The 27204-nt window shown below is 41.7% G+C and overlaps 1 protein-coding gene and 3 non-coding genes across 5 annotated transcripts; all 4 read right to left on the bottom strand.

Moving 5' to 3' along the window:
• Positions 1 to 1378: 1378 nt before the first annotated feature.
• Positions 1379 to 26917, bottom strand: KHDC4 (KH domain containing 4, pre-mRNA splicing factor). 2 transcript variants are annotated; one of them, XM_063439809.1, is made up of 14 exons: positions 26808 to 26917; positions 19362 to 19614; positions 15294 to 15422; positions 13629 to 13708; positions 13287 to 13339; positions 11465 to 11628; positions 10052 to 10263; positions 9851 to 9911; positions 8166 to 8223; positions 7622 to 7866; positions 6985 to 7128; positions 5065 to 5177; positions 3796 to 3881; positions 1379 to 3133 (listed from the first exon to the last, which is right to left on the bottom strand). In XM_063439809.1, exons 1-14 carry the CDS (start codon positions 26834 to 26836, stop codon positions 2937 to 2939), a joined length of 1824 nt encoding a protein of 607 aa, XP_063295879.1. In that variant the 5' UTR covers positions 26837 to 26917; the 3' UTR covers positions 1379 to 2936. The 2 variants fall into 2 exon arrangements, with proteins under 2 accessions (XP_063295879.1, XP_063295880.1); XM_063439810.1 differs by lacking the exon at positions 1379 to 3133 and having other exon boundaries at positions 3793 to 3881; positions 5065 to 5149.
• Positions 11877 to 12007, bottom strand: LOC134584220 (small Cajal body-specific RNA 4). The gene has a single exon (XR_010086497.1). It is a non-coding gene; the product is annotated as a small Cajal body-specific RNA 4 (non-coding RNA).
• Positions 14742 to 14872, bottom strand: LOC134584219 (small Cajal body-specific RNA 4). The gene has a single exon (XR_010086496.1). It is a non-coding gene; the product is annotated as a small Cajal body-specific RNA 4 (non-coding RNA).
• On the bottom strand, positions 16752 to 16882 carry LOC134584217 (small Cajal body-specific RNA 4). The gene has a single exon (XR_010086495.1). It is a non-coding gene; the product is annotated as a small Cajal body-specific RNA 4 (non-coding RNA).
• Positions 26918 to 27204: the final 287 nt, after the last annotated feature.

Genomic DNA, 27204 nt, shown 5'->3' with positions numbered 1-27204 from the left:
TACTACCACCAAAAAGATTTAAATTGGCAGACCGTACCGTGTTCCTTTCTCTCCCCAGATGCATGCCACTAAAGAGGATACACCACATGCAGCTCTCTGATGGTTCAGTGGGCGTAGACAGTATGCATACCTCTTGCAAGTTCCAGCACTGTGTGGTATCAGAGGGTTGCCATGGAACTCCCCAGTAACGCTCAAATTAAAGCCCTCAGGAGATATGCACGCAATCTGCACACGCTGGAGATGCTGACTAGAGGCTTCCTAGATCCCTCAATCACAGTATTAGTCTGGGCCAGTAAGGAAGATGTTTCCACTGTCACATGAAGACCATCAGCACCCTTATGGGGTGCTGGGGGAGATTCTTTGATCGGTCCAGGGCCAAAGAGAGGACACTTATACATAACACCTTAAATCAGGTGCTCACCGTAAAATGGTATTTTGTGGCATTTGAGAAGTGGTTGTGTTGTTCAAGTGTAGTTTATTAGTCAAACTATAAAAACTAAGACATGTGAAAACATAATACACAGCAGTTATTTTATAGGTCCTGGATTCCAAGACACCCTGAAATATGAAGCTGCATGAAAACAAAACTTCCTGAATTGTAATAAAGCAAACAAGGAAAAACCAAAACAAAAAATGTGCTTAATATTTTTTTACATTTATTTACAATAAAAGATTTGAAATATTTACAGGGGGTGGGGAGGGAGAATGAATTACAAAGCGCAGGTGGCAAGCAAAGGTGCACAGAGGACACAATTCCTGGTTTTCTACTAAGTATACTTCTGAATAAAATTAACATTTTCATTAAGGAGCTGACAAGTTTTAACAAACATTGAACTGCCAAGAAAATAAAATAGGGCAGACAGTCAGATGTATGCATGGTATTACAGGTAAGCCAAATTACCTAAACACTGGCTGGTTGGTAACGGCTTGCCTTAAGTCACTTGAAGGATCACATGTTTTCACAATGCCACGGGTATAAGACAATGATATTTAGGGCCTTACCTGATGACATATCCTAATGGGTCTTACTTATCGAACACCTGACTCAAAACATTGTTTGGTGGAAGTAATCAATATATAATATATTGCCATATATCTGAGGTGCAATGGTTAGCCATCACTGATTTACTATACCAGGAAAGTTGTGTTTTAAAGGAATGTCCTCCACATGTGGTAGAAAAAGCATATGTGTAGATCTAGTAAATAATGGTCTTACATCAGCTCTTACAATAAAATTATGTCAATTAGAAAGGTTCTACATAGGTCTTTGATTTAAAGCCCTATCAAGTTATACATTAGAAGCAAAGAGCACTGCATTTTATTATACTACCACATGCCGAAACCATGGGAAACCAGTAACCATGTTTTTTTTTTGTTGTTTTAAAAAACAAAACCCAATATCAAACAGCAGCAGTCCCATAACCATCCACCTCCTTAAACAAACTAGAGAAACCAATACCAAGTGCCACGTTATCATGCACCATTAAGCTTATTTGCAACTAATTCAAACAAGCAATTAACAGGTACCAACAGGATAAAAAAGTGAAAACTTCCAAAATCTTCCTTTGGTGGATTTATTTAGAAAATATTACAACCACCAAACATGAAGTACAACTTTTCTCTAGCTTAGAAAATCAAAGGCTATTACAAATGCAGCAAAAATGGAGAGGGAAAAATAAAAAAACATCTAAGTACCTAAAGATTTGGGACATTTCCCCTGCCTGGTTCCTGTCTACTTCAATATGAAGTAATTCGGTTACCATTTATACTGCTCTTGCAGAGTTGAAAACTTGTATCCATATGTAATAATGCTACACCTGAAAACAAGTATTTCTGTAAACTGCATCTGCTGACCAGAATGACTGCAGGTGCACATTTGAGCCAGTTATTCACCATTTAGACAAGATTTTTTTTTTTTTTTAAAGGATAATGACAAAAAAAAAAAAAAATGTTCATGCAATGAGAAACCGGTTTTATAAAAGGGGCACTGTTGCCTTCATCAAAAAACCTGAATTGCAAAGAAAAAAACAAAAACACAAGTGCAAGGGATTTCCTGGGGGCATGTTTGTTTAAAGGGGGGTAGGGAGGAGAGGCCGAAAGCAAATGCCTCCAAAAACCTTGCTCCAAAAGTTAAAACGGTATGGTACTGCCCAATTTGTATCAGTGAAAACCTCCCAACATGTGGGAAATCCATTGTAATATCAAAAGTACATTTTTAACCACGCTACGACCATGACAGAAATGTAACCAGCGCAATATAAAAAAGGCCATTATCTGTTCTATAACCACCTGTATGTGGCACGTCTTCCTGGGAAACAAATACTAATAAAGATAGACAGTAGAGAGAAACATGTAGATGCTGCAGAACCTGTTTGGATGCTTAATTCCTTGCATTCAAGGGATAATACATGTAAGAGAAAGACCTGCCATAGAAGGTGTTCTGCAGTAGTGTGTTTTAACACTACATGTGTTTGTAGGCATGCAGATTTATTGTAAAGGACGCAAAAAGCACAACACCTGTACTAATGTAAGAAAGCAGAGAGGTCAACGTCCAAGCAGTGAGTTGCTTCACTGAGCCTCAGGTAGAACAAGAGATGAACCAAGTTGGCTCACTGTGTGTTTGAAAAGCCTCTATTTTCACAAGAATTGCGTCTATATGTAACAAAATACCAAGAAAGTTTTTTTTTAAAAAAAGGCATTTAACGTGGTCACATTAGGGAGAAAAAAAATCCACTTAGAAAGAAAGAAAAGGGAGTGGAAAATAAATATGAACATTTACTAAGGAAGGTCCACTTGCATCTTTTCATTCATTTGGAATATAAAATGAGTTTAAAAAAAAAAAAAAAAATCACACAAGGCTAGTTCTGTAATGTACATGCCAAGTTATTGCTACAAGTCACAATAAGGGAAAGCTTGACATCCCATCCCCTAATGTACTACGGTGCCATCCAGAAGGGCATCTGTTGCTTTGCTCGCTGCTGGGATCCTGGGTATTGATACCCCATATTCCAGCCTTGAGAGAATGTGCAGGTCTTGTGTCCGCCATGCTCCTCTTCTTCATCAGATGAATCTCCTGCATACGCCACCAATCCAAATGTTTTTTCAGAAGTCTTCAGCTTTTTGGTAGAGTGATCTGAAATCGAGAAGGGGTGGGGAAAACAGAGAAAGAGAGAGAAAAAAAAGGACCCCATCCCACAAAAAAATAAAATTCCAGGATCCATTAATTCACAAGAAATGGTTAAATGCGTTAAATTGGGCAGCATTGTAACAGGCATGGAGGTCACACCAGATCCGAGTTTCAATGTCAACAGCAGCGCAGACACCATCCGTTCAGTATCATGTAAGAGAAGAGAGAAGAAGAAAAAAAAAAAAAAAAAAAAGAGAGAAAGACACAAAAAAAAATACAAAGATTTGCAATTAGATATCAAACCTGAGTGATGAAGGACTTTAATTATGTTCCCAGTACAAAGTTAATCCCCACCCTGTGTGTGCAAACTCAACACTTGAAGGGTGGCACTGGCGATAAAACTGGGGACAAGAGAAGTTATAAATATAGGCCTGGGTGATTTAAGACTTGGCAGTAGCCAGGGGGTAGCTGCTTTGAAAGTACCAGATCCTGCAGATTCCTGGTGAAATCTGATCAGAAGCAACATATGACAGGGAGCAGTGTGAGCCTGGCTGTAAACCTATCTGTGTGATATTGGAGATGCACTGGACTCAGCAGGAATTTACTGGCAAGCTGTGCTCCAGGTGACACTTTCTGTTTAATGGATAACCCGATATTGAGGTACTCACCATCAGAAACCCCTAGACTCCCAGAGGCTGCCTTTTCCTCAGAGTCCTGTGTTATGGCAGGTAAACCAGGTGGAGGCATCAACTGCCTAAAGACAAACATTGATTTGATTAAAGTAACATATGGCAGAAAATTCTCCATTTCATTTGCCTCAGGAACACAGAGTGCCAATTACAAAAAACTAAGCAGAGAGTAGAACAGTGCAAGGAGGAGCATGCTGCATGAAAATCAGCGACCAAGCCCAGAAAGCAAACTGATACTACAAGTGCACCATACAGGCGCAGATAGAAAGGGCACGCCCCAATTACTATAAAAAGAGACATTTAATTGGGGGGAGGAAGGGGCCGCAATATGAGCAGTAGCTGTGCTTCAGCAGGGGGACTTGCTTGTAAGAGCACGATTAGCCGTTACGTACAGGCATAAACTAGTGTTGCAATATTCAAATAGTTACAGCTTACTTGAAAAATTAGACAATATGGCAAGCTTTACTGTTCAATTCAACCAGTACACTAGGCTAGCAAAATCTTCAAGAAATTCAGAAAATAGGATTGTATTCTCAAGTATAAGGGAATTGTGTGTGGTACCAAGTATAAACTGGAAAGCTTACACTAGAACTACATTTTTAAATAGTATTTTATAAATTACTCCTGCATTTCTGTTCAGAGGACAACTTTCTTTCATTGCTCTTGTATGTACACGGTATAGTGACAAAATAAAATCCGAATAAAAGGTATACTCAAAAAAGGCTAGCCAGTGTATCAGGTAAGCAAGATGTGCAAACACTAGCGTGTCGCCGCCATGGTATTGAGCTGTAAGCTGTAGCAGAATATGTGCACGATACTACATGTCTGGCTGCATGTACAGAATTCCGGAATGGAGCTGCCGGTATCAAGGGAGATGGCTCCGGTGCATACTCTATTCTGCAATGCCAACTAACACGATTCATCAATACAGAATAAATTGTTCTGTGGACATTTGCCAAGTGTAATTTGTGCAGGAGTGCTACACTTTGCAGAAGTTTGTTTTAGCAGTTTCTATAGCTTGGCATAGACTGGTCATGCAATACATGTATACGTGCATCGAATTTCCAGTGTCAGTCCACAAGTTGGAAACCAGGCAGTTGCATCTTATAGCTACAAAAAGTTAACATTAAAAGTTCAATTTTTACCCGAATGTGTAATTTGGCATAGACATTATGGCTTTTCTCAGACAGAATTTAAAAAAAGGTATCTTGCAATACTGTGATAACCAAGTTAGAAATGGCTGCTCACCTGTCCCTCTCTCGCTCCTTTGTGGCCATGCCGTCCGACTTGATAGCTGGACTGTCCATCTTGTTCTGGGCCGGGAAGCCTGTACCTAAATTAGTCATATGAATGGGTCCATGCTATGAGCAGAAAAACACACATCAGCATTAGCAACTCTACAGGAGCAATATCCAGCTCCTCAATGTCAGCTTTCTCCTCACAGAGGGGCCCGCAGCCCTATTCTAAAGGCTGCACTGCGGGCCCCTGTGAGCGAGAGGTACACAAACATTTCTAACTAAGGAACATAAGCGTAGAACTACTTCACATGAACATATACCTTTCAGTGGACCATAGAATCAGCCTTACAAGATAATCTGCAGTCTGGAAAAAACGTTTGCGCCAAAGAGCTTGTCTTTCATCGTCCATTTCAAAATATTATCACCTATTCCATATTGAATTATTACAATAAAGAAAGGGGGTTCTGGAGAGAAACCATGCTAATTAAATTAGTGAAATCCATTACAATCTAAAGGACAAAACCCCCTGCCTTATTAGAAAAAACCCAAAATATTTAAAATGGCACGGTTTAGCTCCAGGAAAACCAGTTTCCTGTAAAATATAAAAAAATTTCATGAATTAAAAATGAGGGAGGGTGAGAGCCCACATACTTTCAAACACTGCAAGTACCAGCTCACAGCAGCGCTCTTAAAGAGCAGTGGGAAGAGCCTTTGTGGATTATATCAGCAGAGCCTGCCACTGCCACTAAGCGTTGTGTTTTGGGCATTAGAAGATAAATGATTGATGCAGGAAAGGCAAAATGGCTGCCTCCAGTAACTGAGGATTTCATATAACTGTCATAGTGTACATTCACATGGTCTTAAAATAATGATACATACTACAGTGAGATGATGCTCTGTTAGTTCTGTTACAGAGAAAGTAAAACTGTAAATTAATGAAGAATAGAACAGTTTTTCAAGGCTGGGAAAAGAAAGTCAGAACACTAAAAGACAAGTTCTCAAGTTGGACTTAGTTAATTTGGTTATTATGAGCAAAGAAGAAATAATATGAGAGAGAAAACGCAAAATGAGAGAGTCATTGTTGGGCAGCTATAACCATAAAAGCCAATTGATGGAGAGATAAAATATTTTTTAGGGTGATGGGACTGGAGACGCCAGGGTACTTTTCTGGTGAAAAGTACATTTTGGTAGGCAGATTTAAACCTAGTTAATGAATTGGTTTTAAAGTGAAGAAGTTGCCCCCAAAAATGCCAAAGTCAACTTAAAGAAGCGCTATAGTGCCAGGAAAACAAACCTGTTATCCTGGCACTATAGGGTTATTAGGTGTGTGTCCCCCCCCCCCCTCCAGCTTGGCTGAAGGGATTTAAACTTCTTCAGCCACTCAACTTAATCCAGCGCCGGGCTCCCTCGGCGCTGGTGACCTCTCTTCCCCCTGCTGACGTGAGCTCCCAAGTGGAGCCGAATCTGCACGCGCGCGCATTCAAACCTCCCATAGGAAAGCATTACTCAATGCTTTCCTATGGGGATCTGAACTCACGCTGCGTGCGTTCAATGCGATTTTCACACTGAGAATTGCGGCAGAGCCTCTAGTGGCTGTCAGGGAGACTGCAAATAGTGGCTGGATTAACCCTGCAGCTGCAGTGTTAAAACTAGGGGGACATGGCACCCAGAACACTTCATTGAGCTGAAGTGGTCCTTTAACAGAATTTCACAAGTACATTGTGATAGGCATCGGCGAACACAGTCAGCAGCCAATTGTTTGCCTAATGCAAAAATATAAAATCTCTAAAATAAATTGGACGATTTTGTGCGAGATCAATGAAGTGAATCATGGATCCATCTATTTCGTGTTAAGATGAAGAAGAAGGAAGTTGGGGTGGAGATTTTGGTCATATAAATCACTGTGTGGGACATGTGTAGTTTATAGCACCTGGTAACCAAGGAGGCCGGAGTCCCTCTCTTCTGGCAGCTCCTCTGTGAAGCGTCTTTTCTGACCTGGTGGAAGAATCTGCGATGACTGGGAAACGGGCGGCTTAACAGGGACTGGAGGCAAGAAGGGAGCACTTAAAGAGGCCTGAAAAAGAAACAATACACAATCTATGAATTCAACAAATCCTTGAAACTCATTGTTACTTTTAACTTTGTTTGCAATATATGGAAAGTCAGATTATGCAGATACTCAATGCGTGGTACTTGGTCACAGAATGCAATACAAAGGGCCACGTGGACAGCATTTTAAGATAAGCCTGAAACACTGAGACTGCACATGCATTTTACTGAACAGATGTTGTAGAAAACATAAGGTATATTTTTATCACTTGATATACATGTTTGTAATTTCAGCGGAACAAGGCATACTTCATTTCCTTTACTCATTTAACCAATTAATCATAATTGCACAGGCCCTTAAATTTGAAAACATTTAGCCAAAGTTGAACGAAGCCACCATTTCCACAAAGCTCTTCCACATGTGAGTGGTTTTTCCAGGCTGAGTGATTGGCATGCATACAGCGGTTTACTAGAGCCTGGACAGATAGTGTTCAAGCAGTTACTGTGGCAGTACTTACAGGAGGCTGCATTTGTGGGATTGGATAGCGTGTTGGCACTGGCGGTACAGGAGTGGTTATGGTAGGCACAACTCCAGGTGGAGGAGGATCAGTGGTGGTCATTGGTGCAGGTACAACATATGGGATCTGGACTGGCTGAGGGGGAGGTGGTGGCAGGACAACAGGAAACCCTCCGTGGAAGCCATTGGGTGGGTAGTATGGCGACTGCAGTGGAGCCGCACCTAAAGGGGGAGGCTGCGTGTAACCTGGAAAAGACAATGATTATACAAAACCAAATTTTAAACATGTCGACGGACACATGAAAACCATACACCTAGGTCAGTACTAAGGTTACTCCAATCTCTTTCATGCTATGTCATGTAAGCTACACTACTCACCCCAATTGAACTATGAGAATAAAAGCAATACAAATGAAAAAGTCTCTCTTTCCAAAAGGAACAGTTATTCAGGGGAGAGAATGCTTAAATTACACGATGTTAGCAAGAAGGTTATCCAACTGCACTTACCAATTTTATTTTTTTAAAACAAGAAACCAACCACTCACCTGGTAAAGGTGCAGCTGTACTGATCTGATTCACAAATCTAGCATATTCTGCATAGACCTAAAACAGAAAGATTTCCAAAAATAAACTCACTTGGACTGGCTCACACTCAAAGCTAAACTTTGCAATATGAAAATTAGGAAAAGAAAAGGAAGCCTAGGAATAGGGAGTGCACTCTTGCTGGGGATAACCCAGATAACTAGGGAAGTAGTAATAGAAAAACAAGAATAGAGTAACTTATTACTTTCACTAAAAATAAGTCGACAAAATATGGTAAAACAGGTTATATTTGTTCTTAAGTGCTCAAAGTGATAATTAAAAAGCAGTTTTTATGTTTAATGAGTAAATTTGCCTGCCGAATTATTCAATGTCACTGATAAGTCGGTTGCAGGTGCGTGTATCGGTCTCCAGCTAGTAATGTCTCCCAGGTACAATGCCACAGTGTTATTCTAAATGCCTAGGTTTGCAAATATTGTATCAATATCTAATTATTCTGTTTGTAAGGTTCAATAAGCTCAATTGTTATTATACATAGAAAGGAGTTGTATCTAGGTTATGCATTATACATATCTATCTGCATTTGCTAGGCAAGGTCTGCTGCCTCATTGTCTTATACACTTTAGCTTTGCTAAATTCAACAGTTCGTTCTAATATAAAATCAGTGTACAAGGTGGGATAATAAGTATAAATCAGAGAAAAATCACTATTCAGGGATAAACCCAAAATGTCTGACATTAAGTAATCCTAATTATGATCATCTAGCAACGGTTGTATACCGAGATTTCATGGTGTTATGTATGTATTGCCAAGAGCACCAGCCAAACATGTGAGTATATATGTGCAGATAGGATTTGCTGCACCGATCGATCTATTAAGAGTGGCAATACTCGGGATCCCGATTAAAGACTAACACAGCTTTCAATCTAGTAGTTTTAACTTTTAAGTTTAAGTTCTAGTATTTGTCTAGATCACCGAGAGCCCATCTGTGCCGATAGGATTATTGATAGTATTAGACAGTGATATACTGATTTTCTGCTAATCAATTTCAAAGAGAAAAAGCTAACTGCTATAGTTGCTACAATTCCTGCACTGCCTGACAGAATGAGAGTAGGGAAGCAGGCTGCTATCGTCTAAATATCACAATTTCTGTGCCTTCAAGGGCACCGATGGTGTCAAGCCTGTTAGGAATCTCTGACTATTGGCATATTCCTAGTATCCCTACTACATAAATCAATCTTTAAAAAGTGACAATACTCAGGATCCTGGTTAAAGAAACTGACTTCTGAGCTAGTAATTCATGGTTAAATAAACTACCAGAATCACCGAGAGACCCTGGACGTGCGCGTTTCGCCCACAGCTCATCAGAGCTTGCAATATGAAGTAGTAATTTTAAGTTTATATTATTTTAACTGTGGTTTAAGACAAATATCCAAAACCTCAGACAGGAAAAAAACCAAATCCTCAAGCTTGGCCAATACTCAGGGCACTTACAATGGCAAATTTGCCGCTAAGCAATTAATGTAAGCGGAGCTCACCATGGTGACATGTCACTGCTGCTTCAAGGACTATGGGTAATCAAGCAGCATCAGAAGCCAGCACAAAACATACTAAGCGGACTGTAATAAATGGCATTTACTGCACATATTTAATGAACGACTTATTGAATAGACCCAAAAAGATAACTTACTGTTTGTAAGAGGTTCTCGCAGAGTTTCTTGGCTGCTGCAAGCCCCTCTGGCTTTGGGTGGCTGTGCAAAAGAAACAGTAAAATAATGATTTAAATGGATGCTAAACAGGTATTTCTATGGAAAAAGCCAACCTAAGAAAAAGTGCAATAATAAGAAACTGATGGGCTTTGAATCAGAAATTATAAATAGCACCCTTGTACCTGATATAAATGTACATTGGCTCAAATGCCTCTCTTCCGGAGGCCGGTTCAATACAACCGGAACCTTTGCCGCGCAGGAAGACTTTGGCCCCGGTCTCGGTTTGGATGTGTTGAAGATAGCAGCAGGCTGGTCCTTCCACCTTCTCCTTCACGTTGAAAGTTAGCAAGGCATGCTCAAGTCCTACAAACAGTTTGTCCTGCACATAGTGCATCTGCAGGTAAAATAAAGGGTTAAATTACTCCTCTGTTCCAGCAGCAAAGGCCAAAATTAGCAGATTGGCAAGAACAGTGTTATTTAAACGTAACGCACACCGGTTCTACTGATCCAGTACAAGGAAAACTGGTCATGTGCCACGAGCAAGCGAAGCCAGGTAAGAATGAAAAAAGTGAAAGCACAAGCGCAATCCCCGTCAGCTGTTTGCATAAGTAAGGAGAAGCACACACGGACCCCCGCTCTCCCTCCTCGATTTGTTAACTTTCTTTATAATTAATGTCATGGTGTTAGAAAGCATTGGGACAAAAGTCCTCCTCGAGTTCAAGCTCTGAGGAAGGATATGGTGTTAAATGGTTGTATATAAAAGGCAGTCATGTTAGCGATGGTGAAAGTTCAAAGTTTATGTAAATAAGTTTACAGTTATCAAGTTTTAGTGGCATTCCCCTTTAAGCGTTAAATAAACACCACGGCCCTAGACCATTAAAATATAATTAAAGTGTCAGTTTATTGTGTGGTCTACGGTATTTATGCGAAATACTGCCTATCCATACATATAGTAAATATACCTCCAATGAAAAAAAGAAAAAGAAAAGCAGAAATAAATGCATACATTTTATCTCATACCAGCTTGCGAAAGCAGCATATCTTGTCTGCAGCATTGGCAACCCCTCCCCTCTTTCTCAAGCACAGACCCTTCAGTAAGCTAGGTAAAATGAAGTGATTTATGTGTGTCCAGGTTGAAAAGCACCTCTCTTAATGATGGGAAAGACATTGATAAATGTTACAAAAGGCAATTTTCCGAGAAGTTTTTAGCAGCACAGTGTGCATACTGGCCCTCTGTATACTTTGCAAATAGTAATTAACTGCACAACCAAATCAGATTTATTATTTCAGCTGGCTAGCATAAGAGGTGTTCACGGCATAGATCAGGGTGATTGACAGGGACTGTCACCACTTGTAATTGTGAACCAGGAAATGACAGCAGATATCCCTGCAATGGTTAGTGACTTTATTTCCATGTTATGTTGTCAAGCTTTAGCATTCCCAATTTATGTGGGTTAAACCATATCCAAGGCTGGATTCCAGTGATGTTGGTGCAACTGGAATTCCACACTGCATAATTTTGCCAACCACACTGGAAACACGATACCTGAATGTCAACACTGCTTCTCTTTAAATCCCACAAACCCATCACATACCCCTGACTGGAACTGAGGTTTTTGAGGAGCCACAGGAGGTAGAGGGGCCACCGGGGCAGGCTGATGGTACACAGTAACAGTTGCTCCATTAAATGTTGGACTGGAACCAGTGGCTGCTTTTACTACTCCATTCGTGATTATTTCCTTGATTCGATTTACGGCTCCTGAGGACAATCACAAGAGGCTTCTGTTTAAAAAGCTTATTTTGTCACCAAGTAAAGGACATCACTCTAAAGATTTGATTTAGAGAAGAATAGGATAGAAGTGGTAGCAAACGCACAGCTTCAGCATCCCTGAGTCTATAAACCATTTCCTGGTTCAAGACAGATACACTGGAGATTTTATGAGCGCCCATTGCCGTAATAAATGTGGGGAAATTAAACAAGCAACTGGCTGCAAGAGAACTCACTAGCTGTGTAGGAAGGTGCAGTCAGCCGTTACAACATCTTTAAGCTCAGGCTGCTCTCTGACCGTCCAGTTCCTCTTGGAGGGGTGTATCAGCCGAGTCTCACTCCACAAACTCTGCTTTCTTAACCCTCCATTTACACATATTCACATCACTTATAAGATATTTCTACAGATGTCAAGAACACATATAAATACAATTTTACATTTTATAAGGCTACCTAAAATCACCTCTCAGAAAACAAATATGGGGATACAGTTTCACCCTATGGCCAAATTGTGTCAAGCCCACCATTACTACACAGTACCCCAATACACAAATTCCACGTGGGAGACAAATTAAATAGTGCTAGTGCTATTTGACTTAAGGTGTATTATAATATTCTGCTGTAAGAGCATAGTGAGTTGGAGGTGACCACAAGAAAGTAAAGGTTTGGGAAGGTTATGGATCGTAATGTCATTTTAATTATAGTTTTCATAAAGTAGATATATGGTATGCAGTGTAAGTATACACATTCAAACACTATTGCTTTAATAGTTTAGTTTTGACACTGCATTTTTTTTTTTAAATTGCCTTATCACATTAATTTTTGATATATATATATGGGTGTAGAAACAATCGCACTCCTGGGACTTGGTTGAAGTAGTAAAATTTAGCTTTTATTTATTCCATATAAAATATCAACGTTTCAGCTCCAACATGGAGCTTTCATCAGGACAGGTAACATGTTACCTGTCCTGATGAAAGCTCCATGTTGGAGCTGAAACGTTGATATTTTATATGGAATAAATAAAAGCTAAATTTTACTACTTCAACCAAGTCCCAGGAGTGCGATTGTTTCTACACCCATATCTACCTTTGCCACAACCAGCACTACAAAAGTCTTCTTGGAGTGCAAGCTACTACAATGTGTGTGTGTATATATATATATATATATATATATATATATATATATATATATATATATATATATATATATATATATATATATATATATATATATATTCACAACGCTCTAACAACAGGTTATTAAAATAGGCTTTAGCTCAATTAGCACAATTTGATTTGTCTCCCACGTTGAAATTAGTGTAGGACCCACCCATATTGGGGTACTTTGAAGTAGTGGTGGGCTTAACACAAATTGTCCGTATGGTGGAACTGTTTGTTACGTTGATCTAATTTAACAATACATTTTTATTTTAGATGTTTTATCCATTGCACTTTAGATTCCTACCACTACCCATCGACATTGGATGAAGATCAAATCAACATCTATAGACTGTAAGCTCCTCTTCAATCTATTGTTCCCGTAAGTTTTCTATATAAATGGCAATAACATGTTTTCATTCATTAGCATGCTGGTCAAGCCCTGTAACACTGCATCAAGCTTATCTCAGCACACAAGACATCACTTACTGTCAACAAGGTCCCGAGTCTGGCCCTGAATATGCAGATACAAAGGTCGCTCCCTGGAAACAGAAACATGCAGAGTCAACAAACCAAGGCGGATAAAAAAAACAAACAAACAAAAAAAAACTCAGTGTCCCTAAAAACAATACACTACATAGTTACAGGTGAGAGCAATAAAGGAGAAAACCTGCACTTATTACAACCTGGAAACAGAAATGACTTTTTAGGTAAACATTGGTAAGAAACATTTCAAGATGGAAGGAATGGTAAAGCATGAAATCCTGAACTGTAAAGAGAGAATCCTGGCATAGGTGGTGACAGCACAGAGGGCTGTTCAGTATGACATACCCAGCACCAACTTTGACTTTCTCCTCCGGTGTCATGTATCTCCCTCGAGTGGAAACAGCTGCCCCGCTCAGACGGCTGATCTAAGAAGACAAGAAGTGAGAATATGATGTCTGATGGTACAACAAGTGCAGATTGCTCAGGCACTTAATGGTCTAAGGGGAAAAAGTAGTAACCTAATCTACTTACCTGTCATGACATTCTACTTATCTGAACACAAGATTTTTTTTTTTAATGAGGCTTGGGGGCCCCGCTTAGACCTGGACATTAAAAAGATTATTCACTAAACTCACAATTTACCACATTAATTCGAGAAGAAAAAACAAGGCAAAAACTTCTGATCTGGAAAAATATTTAAACTCCACTACTGTGATAACTGGCTATTTTTGTTCAGTATTGCCATTCGTATTTAAAAGGACACTGTAGTCACCAGAGCAACTACAGCTTAATGTAGTTGGTCTAATGTCTATTGCCTATCCCTTCAGGCTTTTTGCAGTAAACACTGTCTTTTCAGAGAAGAGGCCGTGTGTTTAAATTACTGCCTAAGATCACTCAGACAGCCACTATAGGTGCATCCTGGGTCAGTGCTGCTCAATGTGCAGCATGGACGTTCAGCACCCCCACGCTCTGCAAGGAGGCGTTGAACGTTCCTCAGAGTTGCATTGATACAATGCATCTCTATGAGGAGATGCTAATTGGCACAGCGTGGCGTTTTGACGTGCATGTGCAATAGCTTTGCAATGCTTTCTTATAGTAAAAAGCATTGAACCGGCAAAGATCATCAATATGGATGACCTTAGCTAAGGAGCCAGAGCGTATCGCGACGAGACCTGCGTGGCAGTGAAAAAAAAGGTTTTATACGCTTTTAGATGGGGACAAAAGGGGGTCTGTGACCTAAATGGCAGCTTCCAAACTATATAGTGTCAGGAATAAAAGTTAGAGAAGAAAAGGATAGAAGTGATAGCAAACACACAGGTTCATCATCCCTGAGTCTAAACCATTTCCTGGTTCAAAACCGACACACTGAAGATTTTATGAAGCGCCCGTATGGAAATTAAACTAGCAAGTGGCTGCAGGAGAAAACTACCAAAATCTCTTTCAGCCAGCATTCACTAGCTGTGTAGGATGGTGCAGTCAGCCGTTACAACATCTTTAAGCTCAGGCTGCTCTCTGACCGTCCAGTTCCTCTTGGAGGGGTGTATCAGCAGAGTCTCACTCCACAAACTCTGCTTTCTTAACCCTCCATTTACACATATTCACATAATTTATAAGATATTTCTACAGATGTCAAGAACACATACAACGCACACAGTGTATTCCTGACACTATACTTTTCCTTTCATTTGCAGTTTAGTGTATTGGCCTTTGCCCATCATAGTGTGCTGATGAAACACCCTGGATCCACTGTGGGTTTTTACTTGCTCTCCAACAAGGTTCCAGGATCCCTGGTGTTCTAGAGGGGGAGTGTGAAAACGAAAGGGCAACTACTGAAGCCTGTAAAAAAATACTCTAGGAGGAGGTTACCCTTTGGAAATTCAGAAGATTACTTTTTATAATATGTAGACAGTAATCACCGTTTCCCACAATAACTATTGAAGATTTAGCCATGACTTTACCATGATAATCCCAAAATCATCAAAAAGGCATAACAAAAACAGCAGCACCCACCTCATCTTGAGTTTGCCCTCTTGTTAGGAGATTGCGGCACGTGAGCGGCACATCATTTATTTCAACTTCTGCCACAACAAGATCATCTTTGCTTTTGGATGCAGGCGGACCTTTTCCTTGTAACTGGACCTGTAGATTGGTTGGTGGAGAAGGAAAAAAAAAAATCAGTCCATTTCAATGCTCCACCACAAACACTATTAATGCTATCCTTTTATAAAAATGCCTTAAAAAAAAAAAAAAAGACCGGAATGGGGGAGGTTGGGGGTAAAATTCCCCCTTGGTTAAGTGTCCCTTTAAAAGGGCCACTACAGACAATCCATTTATTTCACTAAGATACTTGAAAGCGCAGCTTCAAGCCACGCCTCCCAGCCCTCTAGGTATGAGAGTCTAACTAACCGGCTCTCATACTAGGATGTTACACACAAACACGTGCAGTGCCATCAAGGTCAGCCATAGAGAATCATTGAATTTCTCTAGTAACTCTATAAGTGATGACAGATGGGGAAAAGACAAGATGTGACAGCAAAACCTGCTAGACTTTGAATGCACTTTCCAAGTTTCTTAAAATTATTGGTAATTAAACATGCGAGTCTCTTGCCCTCCTCATACAAAGTGAAATAAATACAGCCACAAATGTTCCAATAACCAGAGTGACAGATCAGGTATATAAAGACACTCGTGCCACATCTAAAAGCATCACAACTCTACAATGAAGCTTAGCTAAAAAGTTTTGTCTCTGTGACTAGTGATGTCCCGAACGGTTCGCCGGCGAACATAGCGTGTTCGCCACGGACGGCGAACATATGCGATGGTCGGTCCGCCCCCTATTCGTCATCATTGACTAAACTTTGACCCTGTACCTCAAAGTCAGCAGACACATTCCAGCCAATCAGCAGCAGACCCTCCCTCCCACCTCCTAGACAGCATACAATTTAGATTAATTCGGAAGCTGCGTACCATTTTTTTCTTTTGTGTGTTTATTATCCCCCCCATAGCCAGTAACCTGTGTTTATTATACATTATCCCCCCCATAGCCAGTAACCTGTGTTTATTATACATTATCCCCCCCATAGCCAGTAACCTGAGTTTATTATACATTATCCCCCCCCATAGCCAGTAACCTGTGTTTATTATACATTATCCCCCCATAGCCAGTAACCTGTGTTTATTATACATGATCCCCCCATAGCCAGTAACCTGTGTTATTATACATGATCCCCCCCATAGCCAGTAACCTGTGTTATTATACATTATCCCCCCATAGCCAGTAACCTGTGTTTGGGGGGAGGGGGACGACACCTAATGTCCTCCCCCCTGGCCCCCACCCCTGACCGGTGGGTGTGGGTCCTAAACACAAATTTGGGGGGGGGGGGGGAGAAGACACCTAATGTCCTCCCCCCTGGCCCCCACCCATGCAGGAGAGAACTACCAAAATCTCTTTCAGCCAGCATTCACTAGCTGTGTAGGATGGTGCAGTCAGCCGTTACAACATCTTTAAGCTCAGGCTGCTCTCTGACCGTCCAGTTCCTCTTGGAGGGGTGTATCAGCAGAGTCTCACTCCACAAACTCTGCTTTCTTAACCCTCCATTTACACATATTCACGGTGGGTGGGGGCCCTAAACAAAAGTAAGGGGGGAGGACCTAATGTCCTCCCCCCTGAGCGGTGGGTGGGGGCCCTAAACACAAATTTTGGGGGGGCCTAATGTCCTCCCCCCTGAGCGGTGGGTAGGGGCCTTAAACAAAAATAAGGGGGACGACCTAATGTTCTCCCCCTGAGCGGCGGGTGGGGGCCCTAAAAAAAAATGTGTCCCCCAGGTGACTAGGGGTCGCCAAACCCCTAGTCAACCCCTCCCCCCCCCAAAAAAGGATCCCCCTACCTACCTCCCTCACCCTAAAAATAAAGAGCGGGGGACCTTTAACTAAGAACCTGTAAAGAAGAAGAAAAAAAAAAAAAAAAAAAAAAAAACTTACCATTGGATGTTTACTTTCTTCTAAAATCTTCTTTTTTTCAGCCCCAAAAAAGGGCAAATAAAAAAAAAAAAAAACATAACCGACGCAATTAAATAAATAAATAAAAAAAAAAAAACGAGCGCAAAAAAATAATCCATCATTACCCATGGAGGGCTCCGCGCAGACTGAGCTCTGCAGGGCGGGGAAGGCTTATAAAGCCTTGCCCCGCCCTGCAATTAGGCTCAGAGCACTGATTGGTGGCTTTAAGCCATCCAGAGTGCTCTGACAGGTAAATGAAGAGACCGACAGGCAAGTCTCTACATTTACCTGTCACAGCACTCTGATTGGTTGGTTTGAAATCCACCAGAGTGCTCTGTGTCATTTTACAGTGTGGGAAAGTTCTTTGGAATTTTCCCACGCTGTGTAATTTGACTCAACACTCTGATTGGTTACTTAATCCACCAGAGTGTTATGATACTTTTTTTTTGGGGGGGGGGGGGGGGGGGGAGAGTGGTGGCCGGGGGGGGCCGGGTGGTGGCTCAGGGGTGGTGGCCGGGGGGGGAGGACAATAGGTCTCCCCCCCCCCTGTCGGTATTTAGTGCCCCCACCCGCCGCTCAGCGGTGGGGGCCAGGACATTAGGTCCCTCCCCCTTAGCATTTAGGGCCCCCACCCACCGCTCAGGGGTAGGGGCCGGGGGGGAGGACATTAGGTTCCCCCCCCCCTTTTTAGTATTTAGGGCCCCCACCCGCCACTCAGGGGTGGGGGCCAGGGGGGGACGATATTAGGTGTCCCCCCCTTTTTAGTATTTAGGGCCCCCACCCACCGCTCAGGGGTGGTGGCCGGGGGGGGAGGACAATAGGTCTCCCCCCCTCTTATTATTTTTTTGAAAGGGTCCACATAATCCCCTTCATTTCTTTGTATACAATGTTAAAGGACCACTCTAGTGCCAGGAAAGCATACTCATTTTCCTGGCACTAGAGTGCCCTGAGGGTGCCCCCACCCTCAGGGACCCACTCCCGCCCGGCTCTGGAAAGGGGTAAAAACTTACCTTTTTCCAGCGCTGGGCGGGGAGCTCTCCTCCTCCTCTCCGCCTCCGTTCCTCCCCGTCGGCTGAATGCGCACGCGCGGCAAGAGCTGCGCGCGCATTCAGCCGGTCACATAGGAAAGCATTCATAATGCTTTCCTATGGACGCTTGCGTGCTCTCACTGTGATTTTCACAGTGAGAATCACGCAAGCGCCTCTAGCGGCTGTCAATGAGACAGCCACTAGAGAATTAGGGGGAAGGCTTAACTAATTGATAAACATAGCAGTTTCTCTGAAACTGCTATGTTTATAAAACAATTAGTTAACCCTAGCTGGACCTGGCACCCAGACCACTTCATTAAGCTGAAGTGGTCTGGGTGCCTAGAGTGGTCCTTTAAGGGGTCTCATTTAGGTATGGCTTGAGGACTGTCTTAATGTGTTTTATGCGCCACCTCCGATAGACTGTAAGCTCGATTGAGCAGGGTCTTCTTCATCCTATTGTTCCTATAAGATTTTTGTAATTGTCCTATTTATAGTTACACCCCCCCCTTTCATAACATTGGAAAGTGCTAAGGAATCTATTGGCGTTATATAAATGGCAATAATAATAGGCATAAGGCTATCCTAACTATAAGATAAGGCCAGGGACTAATGAAAGTATTTAGAAAACTAGGCAGACTAGACGGGCCGAATGGTTCTTATCTGCAGTCACATTCTATGTTTCTATCTCTATGGAGAACATTCAGCGCATCCATGACTGACTACGACTGCCACTAAAGAAGTTACTAGCCAGCAATGTAAACACTCCACTTTTTCCCTCTGAAAAAGCAGTGTTTACAGTGCTATGGCTGCAGGGACAGGCAAGACACCAGAACTACATTAAGCTGTCCCTTTAAGGGGTCCATTTTAAAAATAGCAATCTCACCAGATCAACTAGTATCAAGCTTTTCATTTACCCCCAATCTCAGAGAACTAAGATAAATAATTAAAATAAACATTTCTGCCTGCTACAGACGAAGAAAACCTTTTTCTCATGGTCGAGTGCACCAAATACCCAAGATAGCTATTTTCATTTAGCGAACACTGGCATTACCTTCTCAGGTATGTTCTGAGCTGGTTTGATCTTCCCCTTTGCCATCAACATTGCATTAATCTTAGCCGCCACGGCAGCCGCTGCATCCAAAGCCCCACAAGGAGCACTGACTGACTCGGAAACTGTACTTGCAGGTTGGGGATCTGGAGGAGCCATGTAGACCCCAGGGCCGAGAGATTGGATCACAGGCATTGTACCAGGGATGAGAAGAGTAGCACCGGCAGGGCCAGGCTGGTCCCACTTACTTCGTCTTCTATAAAAAACCAACAAAACACATCAGCTGTTTTTAACGAAAATTACAAATCTTACTTGATTTCTTCTATTTCTTGAGAAATCCCACTCTGAAATGCAAAGTGTAGGTTCAATATCTCATTTCTAGGGATTGTTTGGCAGTCCGCTACCAGGGGAGAGGATGACCGAAGTAACTTCAAGAGTAAGGGAATGTTCTGTTATCCTCTTCCTGAGGGGAGGAGTTCTCTCTCTCTGAGGTGATATTTCAGGGTTAGTTTAGTTCTCTCTCTCTGAGGTGATATTTCAGGGTTAGTTTAGTTCTCTCTCTCTGAGGTGATATTTCAGGGTTAGTTTAGTTCTCTCTCTCTGAGGTGATATTTCAGGGTTAGTTTAGTTCTCTCTCTCTGAGGTGATATTTCAGGGTTAGTTTAGTTCTCTCTCTCTGGGGTGATATTTCAGGGTTAGTTTAGTTCTCTCTGAGGTGATATTTCAGGGTTAGTTTAGTTCTCTCTCTCTGAGGTGATATTTCACGGTTAGTTTAGTTCTCTCTCTCTCTGGGGTGATATTTCAGGGTTAGTTTAGTTCTCTCTCTCTGAGGTGATATTTCAGGGTTAGTTTAGTTCTCTCTCTCTGGGGTGATATTTCAGGGTTAGTTTAGTTCTCTCTCTCTGAGGTGATATTTCAGGGTTAGTTTAGTTCTCTCTCTCTGAGGTGATATTTCAGGGTTAGTTTAGTTCTCTCTCTCTGGGGTGATATTTCAGGGTTAGTTTAGTTCTCTCTCTCTGGGGTGATATTTCAGGGTTAGTTTAGTTCTCTCTCTCTGGGGTGATATTTCAGGGTTAGTTTAGTTCTCTCTGAGGTGATATTTCAGGGTTAGTTTAGTTCTCTCTCTCTCTGAGGTGATATTTCAGGGTTAGTTTAGTTCTCTCTCTCTGAGGTGATATTTCAGGGTTAGTTTAGTTCTCTCTCTCTGGGGTGATATTTCAGGGTTAGTTTAGTTCTCTCTCTCTGAGGTGATATATCAGGGTTAGTTTAGTTCTCTCTCTGAGGTGATATTTCAGGGTTAGTTTAGTTCTCTCTCTCTGAGGTGATATTTCAGGGTTAGTTTAGTTCTCTCTCTCTGAGGTGATATTTCAGGGTTAGTTTAGTTCTCTCTCTCTGGGGTGATATTTCAGGGTTAGTTTAGTTCTCTCTCTCTGAGGTGATATTTCAGGTTAGTTTAGTTCTCTCTCTCTGAGGTGATATTTCAGGGTTAGTTTAGTTCTCTCTCTCTGAGGTGATATTTCAGGATTAGTTTAGTTCTCTCTCTCTGAGGTGATATTTCAGGGTTAGTTTAGTTCTCTCTCTCTGAGGTGATATTTCAGGGTTAGTTTAGTTCTCTCTCTGAGGTGATATTTCAGGGTTAGTTTAGTTCTCTCTCTCTGAGGTGATATTTCAGGGTTAGTTTAGTTCTCTCTCTCTGAGGTGATATTTCAGGGTTAGTTTAGTTCTCTCTCTCTGGGGTGATATTTCAGGGTTAGTTTAGTTCTCTCTCTCTGAGGTGATATTTCAGGTTAGTTTAGTTCTCTCTCTCTGAGGTGATATTTCAGGGTTAGTTTAGTTCTCTCTCTCTGAGGTGATATTTCAGGGTTAGTTTAGTTCTCTCTCTCTGAGGTGATATTTCAGGGTTAGTTTAGTTCTCTCTCTCTGAGGTGATATTTCAGGGTTAGTTTAGTTCTCTCTCTCTCTGAGGTGATATTTCAGGGTTAGTTTAGTTCTCTCTCTCTCTGAGGTGATATTTCAGGGTTAGTTTAGTTCTCTCTCTCTGAGGTGATATTTCAGGGTTAGTTTAGTTCTCTCTCTCTGAGGTGATATTTCAGGATTAGTTTAGTTCTCTCTCTCTGAGGTGATATTTCAGGGTTAGTTTAGTTCTCTCTCTCTGAGGTGATATTTCAGGGTTAGTTTAGTTCTCTCTCTGAGGTGATATTTCAGGGTTAGTTTAGTTCTCTCTCTCTCTGGGGTGATATTTCAGGGTTAGTTTAGTTCGCTCTCTCTCTGAGGTGATATTTCAGGGTTAGTTTAGTTCTCTCTCTCTGAGGTGATATTTCAGGGTTAGTTTAGTTCTCTCTCTCTCTGAGGTGATATTTCAGGGTTAGTTTAGTTCTCTCTCTCTGAGGTGATATTTCAGGGTTAGTTTAGTTCTCTCTCTCTCTGAGGTGATATTTCAGGGTTAGTTTAGTTCTCTCTCTCTGAGGTGATATTTCAGGTTAGTTTAGTTCTCTCTCTCTGAGGTGATATTTCAGGGTTAGTTTAGTTCTCTCTCTCTGAGGTGATATTTCAGGGTTAGTTTAGTTCTCTCTCTCTGAGGTGATATTTCAGGGTTAGTTTAGTTCTCTCTCTCTGAGGTGATATTTCAGGGTTAGTTTAGTTCTCTCTCTCTGGGGTGATATTTCAGGGTTAGTTTAGTTCTCTCTGGGGTGATATTTCAGGGTTAGTTTAGTTCTCTCTCTCTGGGGTGATATTTCAGGGTTAGTTTAGTTCTCTCTGGGGTGATATTTCAGGGTTAGTTTAGTTCTCTCTCTCTGGGGTGATATTTCAGGGTTAGTTTAGTTCTCTCTCTCTGGGGTGATATTTCAGGGTTAGTTTAGTTCTCTCTGAGGTGATATTTCAGGGTTAGTTTAGTTCTCTCTCTGAGGTGATATTTCAGGGTTAGTTTAGTTCTCTCTCTATGGGGTGATATTTCAGGGTTAGTTTAGTTCTCTCTCTCTGGGGTGATATTTCAGGGTTAGTTTAGTTCTCTCTGAGGTGATATTTCAGGGTTAGTTTAGTTCTCTCTGAGGTGATATTTCAGGTTAGTTTAGTTCTCTCTCTCTGAGGTGATATTTCAGGGTTAGTTTAGTTCTCTCTCTCTGAGGTGATATTTCAGGGTTAGTTTAGTTCTCTCTCTCTGAGGTGATATTTCAGGGTTAGTTTAGTTCTCTCTCTCTGAGGTGATATTTCAGGGTTAGTTTAGTTCTCTCTCTCTGAGGTGATATTTCAGGGTTAGTTTAGTTCTCTCTCTCTGAGGTGATATTTCAGGGTTAGTTTAGTTCTCTCTCTCTGAGGTGATATTTCAGGGTTAGTTTAGTTCTCTCTCTCTGAGGTGATATTTCAGGGTTAGTTTAGTTCTCTCTCTCTGAGGTGATATTTCAGGGTTAGTTTAGTTCTCTCTGGGGTGATATTTCAGGGTTAGTTTAGTTCTCTCTCTGAGGTGATATTTCAGGGTTAGTTTAGTTCTCTCTCTCTGAGGTGATATTTCAGGGTTGGTTTAGTTCTCTCTCTCTGAGGTGATATTTCAGGGTTAGTTTAGTTCTCTCTCTCTGGGGTGATATTTCAGGGTTAGTTTAGTTCTCTCTCTCTCTGAGGTGATATTTCAGGGTTAGTTTAGTTCTCTCTGAGGTGATATTTCAGGGTTAGTTTAGTTCTCTCTGGGGTGATATTTCAGGGTTAGTTTAGTTCTCTCTCTCTGGGGTGATATTTCAGGGTTAGTTTAGTTCTCTCTGAGGTGATATTTCAGGGTTAGTTTAGTTCTCTCTGAGGTGATATTTCAGGGTTAGTTTAGTTCTCTCTGGGGTGATATTTCAGGGTTAGTTTAGTTCTCTCTCTCTGGGGTGATATTTCAGGGTTAGTTTAGTTCTCTCTGAGGTGATATTTCAGGGTTAGTTTAGTTCTCTCTCTGAGGTGATATTTCAGGGTTAGTTTAGTTCTCTCTCTGAGGTGATATTTCAGGGTTAGTTTAGTTCTCTCTCTATGGGGTGATATTTCAGGGTTAGTTTAGTTCTCTCTCTCTGGGGTGATATTTCAGGGTTAGTTTAGTTCTCTCTCTCTGGGGTGATATTTCAGGGTTAGTTTAGTTCTCTCTGAGGTGATATTTCAGGGTTAGTTTAGTTCTCTCTGAGGTGATATTTCAGGTTAGTTTAGTTCTCTCTCTCTGAGGTGATATTTCAGGGTTAGTTTAGTTCTCTCTCTCTGAGGTGATATTTCAGGGTTAGTTTAGTTCTCTCTCTCTGAGGTGATATTTCAGGGTTAGTTTAGTTCTCTCTCTCTGAGGTGATATTTCAGGGTTAGTTTAGTTCTCTCTCTCTGAGGTGATATTTCAGGGTTAGTTTAGTTCTCTCTCTCTGAGGTGATATTTCAGGGTTAGTTTAGTTCTCTCTCTCTGAGGTGATATTTCAGGGTTAGTTTAGTTCTCTCTCTCTGAGGTGATATTTCAGGGTTAGTTTAGTTCTCTCTCTCTGAGGTGATATTTCAGGGTTAGTTTAGTTCTCTCTCTCTGAGGTGATATTTCAGGGTTAGTTTAGTTCTCTCTCTCTGAGGTGATATTTCAGGGTTAGTTTAGTTCTCTCTGGGGTGATATTTCAGGGTTAGTTTAGTTCTCTCTCTGAGGTGATATTTCGGGTTAGTTTAGTTCTCTCTCTCTGAGGTGATATTTCAGGGTTAGTTTAGTTCTCTCTCTCTGAGGTGATATTTCAGGGTTAGTTTAGTTCTCTCTCTCTGAGGTGATATTTCAGGGTTAGTTTAGTTCTCTCTCTCTGAGGTGATATTTCAGGGTTAGTTTAGTTCTCTCTCTCTGAGGTGATATTTCAGGGTTAGTTTAGTTCTCTCTCTCTGAGGTGATATTTCAGGGTTAGTTTAGTTCTCTCTCTCTGAGGTGATATTTCAGGGTTAGTTTAGTTCTCTCTCTCTGAGGTGATATTTCAGGGTTAGTTTAGTTCTCTCTCTCTGAGGTGATATTTCAGGGTTAGTTTAGTTCTCTCTCTCTGAGGTGATATTTCAGGGTTAGTTTAGTTCTCTCTCTCTGAGGTGATATTTCAGGGTTAGTTTAGTTCTCTCTGGGGTGATATTTCAGGGTTAGTTTAGTTCTCTCTCTGAGGTGATATTTCGGGTTAGTTTAGTTCTCTCTCTCTGAGGTGATATTTCAGGGTTAGTTTAGTTCTCTCTCTCTGAGGTGATATTTCAGGGTTAGTTTAGTTCTCTCTCTCTGAGGTGATATTTCAGGGTTAGTTTAGTTCTCTCTCTCTGAGGTGATATTTCAGGGTTAGTTTAGTTCTCTCTCTCTGAGGTGATATTTCAGGGTTAGTTTAGTTCTCTCTCTCTGAGGTGATATTTCAGGGTTAGTTTAGTTCTCTCTCTCTGAGGTGATATTTCAGGGTTAGTTTAGTTCTCTCTCTGAGGTGATATTTCAGGGTTAGTTTAGTTCTCTCTCTCTGAGGTGATATTTCAGGGTTGGTTTAGTTCTCTCTCTCTGAGGTGATATTTCAGGGTTAGTTTAGTTCTCTCTCTCTGGGGTGATATTTCAGGGTTAGTTTAGTTCTCTCTCTCTGAGGTGATATTTCAGGGTTAGTTTAGTTCTCTCTCTGAGGTGATATTTCAGGGTTAGTTTAGTTCTCTCTCTCTGGGGTGATATTTCAGGGTTAGTTTAGTTCTCTCTGAGGTGATATTTCAGGGTTAGTTTAGTTCTCTCTCTCTCTGAGGTGATATTTCAGGGTTAGTTTAGTTCTCTCTCTCTGGGGTGATATTTCAGGGTTAGTTTAGTTCTCTCTCTCTGGGGTGATATTTCAGGGTTAGTTTAGTTCTCTCTCTCTGGGGTGATATTTCAGGGTTAGTTTAGTTCTCTCTCTCTGGGGTGATATTTCAGGGTTAGTTTAGTTCTCTCTCTCTGAGGTGATATTTCAGGGTTAGTTTAGTTCTCTCTCTCTGAGGTGATATTTCAGGGTTAGTTTAGTTCTCTCTGAGGTGATATTTCAGGGTTAGTTTAGTTCTCTCTCTGAGGTGATATTTCAGGGTTAGTTTAGTTCTCTCTCTCTGAGGTGATATTTCAGGGTTAGTTTAGTTCTCTCTCTCTGGGGTGATATTTCAGGGTTAGTTTAGTTCTCTCTCTCTGAGGTGATATTTCAGGGTTAGTTTAGTTCTCTCTCTCTGAGGTGATATTTCAGGGTTAGTTTAGTTCTCTCTCTCTGAGGTGATATTTCAGGGTTAGTTTAGTTCTCTCTCTCTGAGGTGATATTTCAGGTTAGTTTAGTTCTCTCTCTCTGAGGTGATATTTCAGGGTTAGTTTAGTTCTCTCTCTCTGAGGTGATATTTCAGGGTTAGTTTAGTTCTCTCTCTCTCTGAGGTGATATTTCAGGGTTAGTTTAGTTCTCCCTCTCTGAGGTGATATTTCAGGGTTAGTTTAGTTCTCTCTCTCTGAGGTGATATTTCAGGGTTAGTTTAGTTCTCTCTCTCTGAGGTGATATTTCAGGGTTAGTTTAGTTCTCTCTGAGGTGATATTTCAGGGTTAGTTTAGTTCTCCCTCTCTGAGGTGATATTTCAGGGTTAGTTTAGTTCTCTCTCTCTGAGGTGATATTTCAGGGTTAGTTTAGTTCTCTCTCTCTGAGGTGATATTTCAGGGTTAGTTTAGTTCTCTCTCTCTGGGGTGATATTTCAGGGTTAGTTTAGTTCTCTCTCTCTGGGGTGATATTTCAGGGTTAGTTTAGTTCTCTCTCTCTGAGGTGATATTTCAGGGTTAGTTTAGTTCTCTCTGAGGTGATATTTCAGGGTTAGTTTAGTTCTCTCTCTCTGAGGTGATATTTCAGGGTTAGTTTAGTTCTCTCTCTCTCTGAGGTGATATTTCAGGGTTAGTTTAGTTCTCCCTCTCTGAGGTGATATTTCAGGGTTAGTTTAGTTCTCTCTCTCTGAGGTGATATTTCAGGGTTAGTTTAGTTCTCTCTCTCTGAGGTGATATTTCAGGGTTAGTTTAGTTCTCTCTGAGGTGATATTTCAGGGTTAGTTTAGTTCTCCCTCTCTGAGGTGATATTTCAGGGTTAGTTTAGTTCTCTCTCTCTGAGGTGATATTTCAGGGTTAGTTTAGTTCTCTCTCTCTGAGGTGATATTTCAGGGTTAGTTTAGTTCTCTCTCTCTGGGGTGATATTTCAGGGTTAGTTTAGTTCTCTCTGGGGTGATATTTCAGGGTTAGTTTAGTTCTCTCTCTCTGGGGTGATATTTCAGGGTTAGTTTATGAGGTGGTATGTGTGAGGTTATCCTCCTATCTGCCCGGTATCTCATACCCCTCTGGGGGGGGGGGGGGGAGGGGTATGAGATCCCGGATTGAGGCCTGTGCTATTTATCTAATAATCGGTAAAACTGATCCCAGTCCAGACTGAGCGCTGACCGCCAGCTCCCCGCCGCCCGGTGACCCTCGCTCCCTCCTTCTCTTACCCGCCGGACTGCGCGCTTCCCGCTGACATGGTGATCCGAGCACACAGAGCCTTCTCCAGCGACTTCCGCTACGTCACCACGCACGACGTAACGTGGCCACGCCTTCCGTCGCAGCCCGCCCAAGCCAGCGAGCAGCAATCTGTTAAGCGCCGCCCCAACAAGGGTGTCACCTTCTACTAAGCCCCGCCCCAGCCAGCGATCAGGCCACCTCCAAACCCCGCCCCAGCCAGTTTGCCCCCCTTCAGTAAGCCCCGCCCCAGCCAGTGAGCCGCCCTGCAGTAAGCCCCGCCCCAGCCAGGGTGCCGCCCTGCAGTAAGCCCCGCCCACCCCGCCTGTTAGCGCTCTATAGGCAGCTATGGAGGAAGGTTAGTCCCTCAGTCAGGAGGGAAAGTGACTA

The sequence above is a fragment of the Pelobates fuscus genome, chromosome 13, assembly GCF_036172605.1.
Source record: "Pelobates fuscus isolate aPelFus1 chromosome 13, aPelFus1.pri, whole genome shotgun sequence".
Classification (NCBI taxonomy): Eukaryota; Metazoa; Chordata; class Amphibia; order Anura; family Pelobatidae; genus Pelobates; species Pelobates fuscus.
This window is presented reverse-complemented; position numbering and strand designations above follow the sequence as displayed.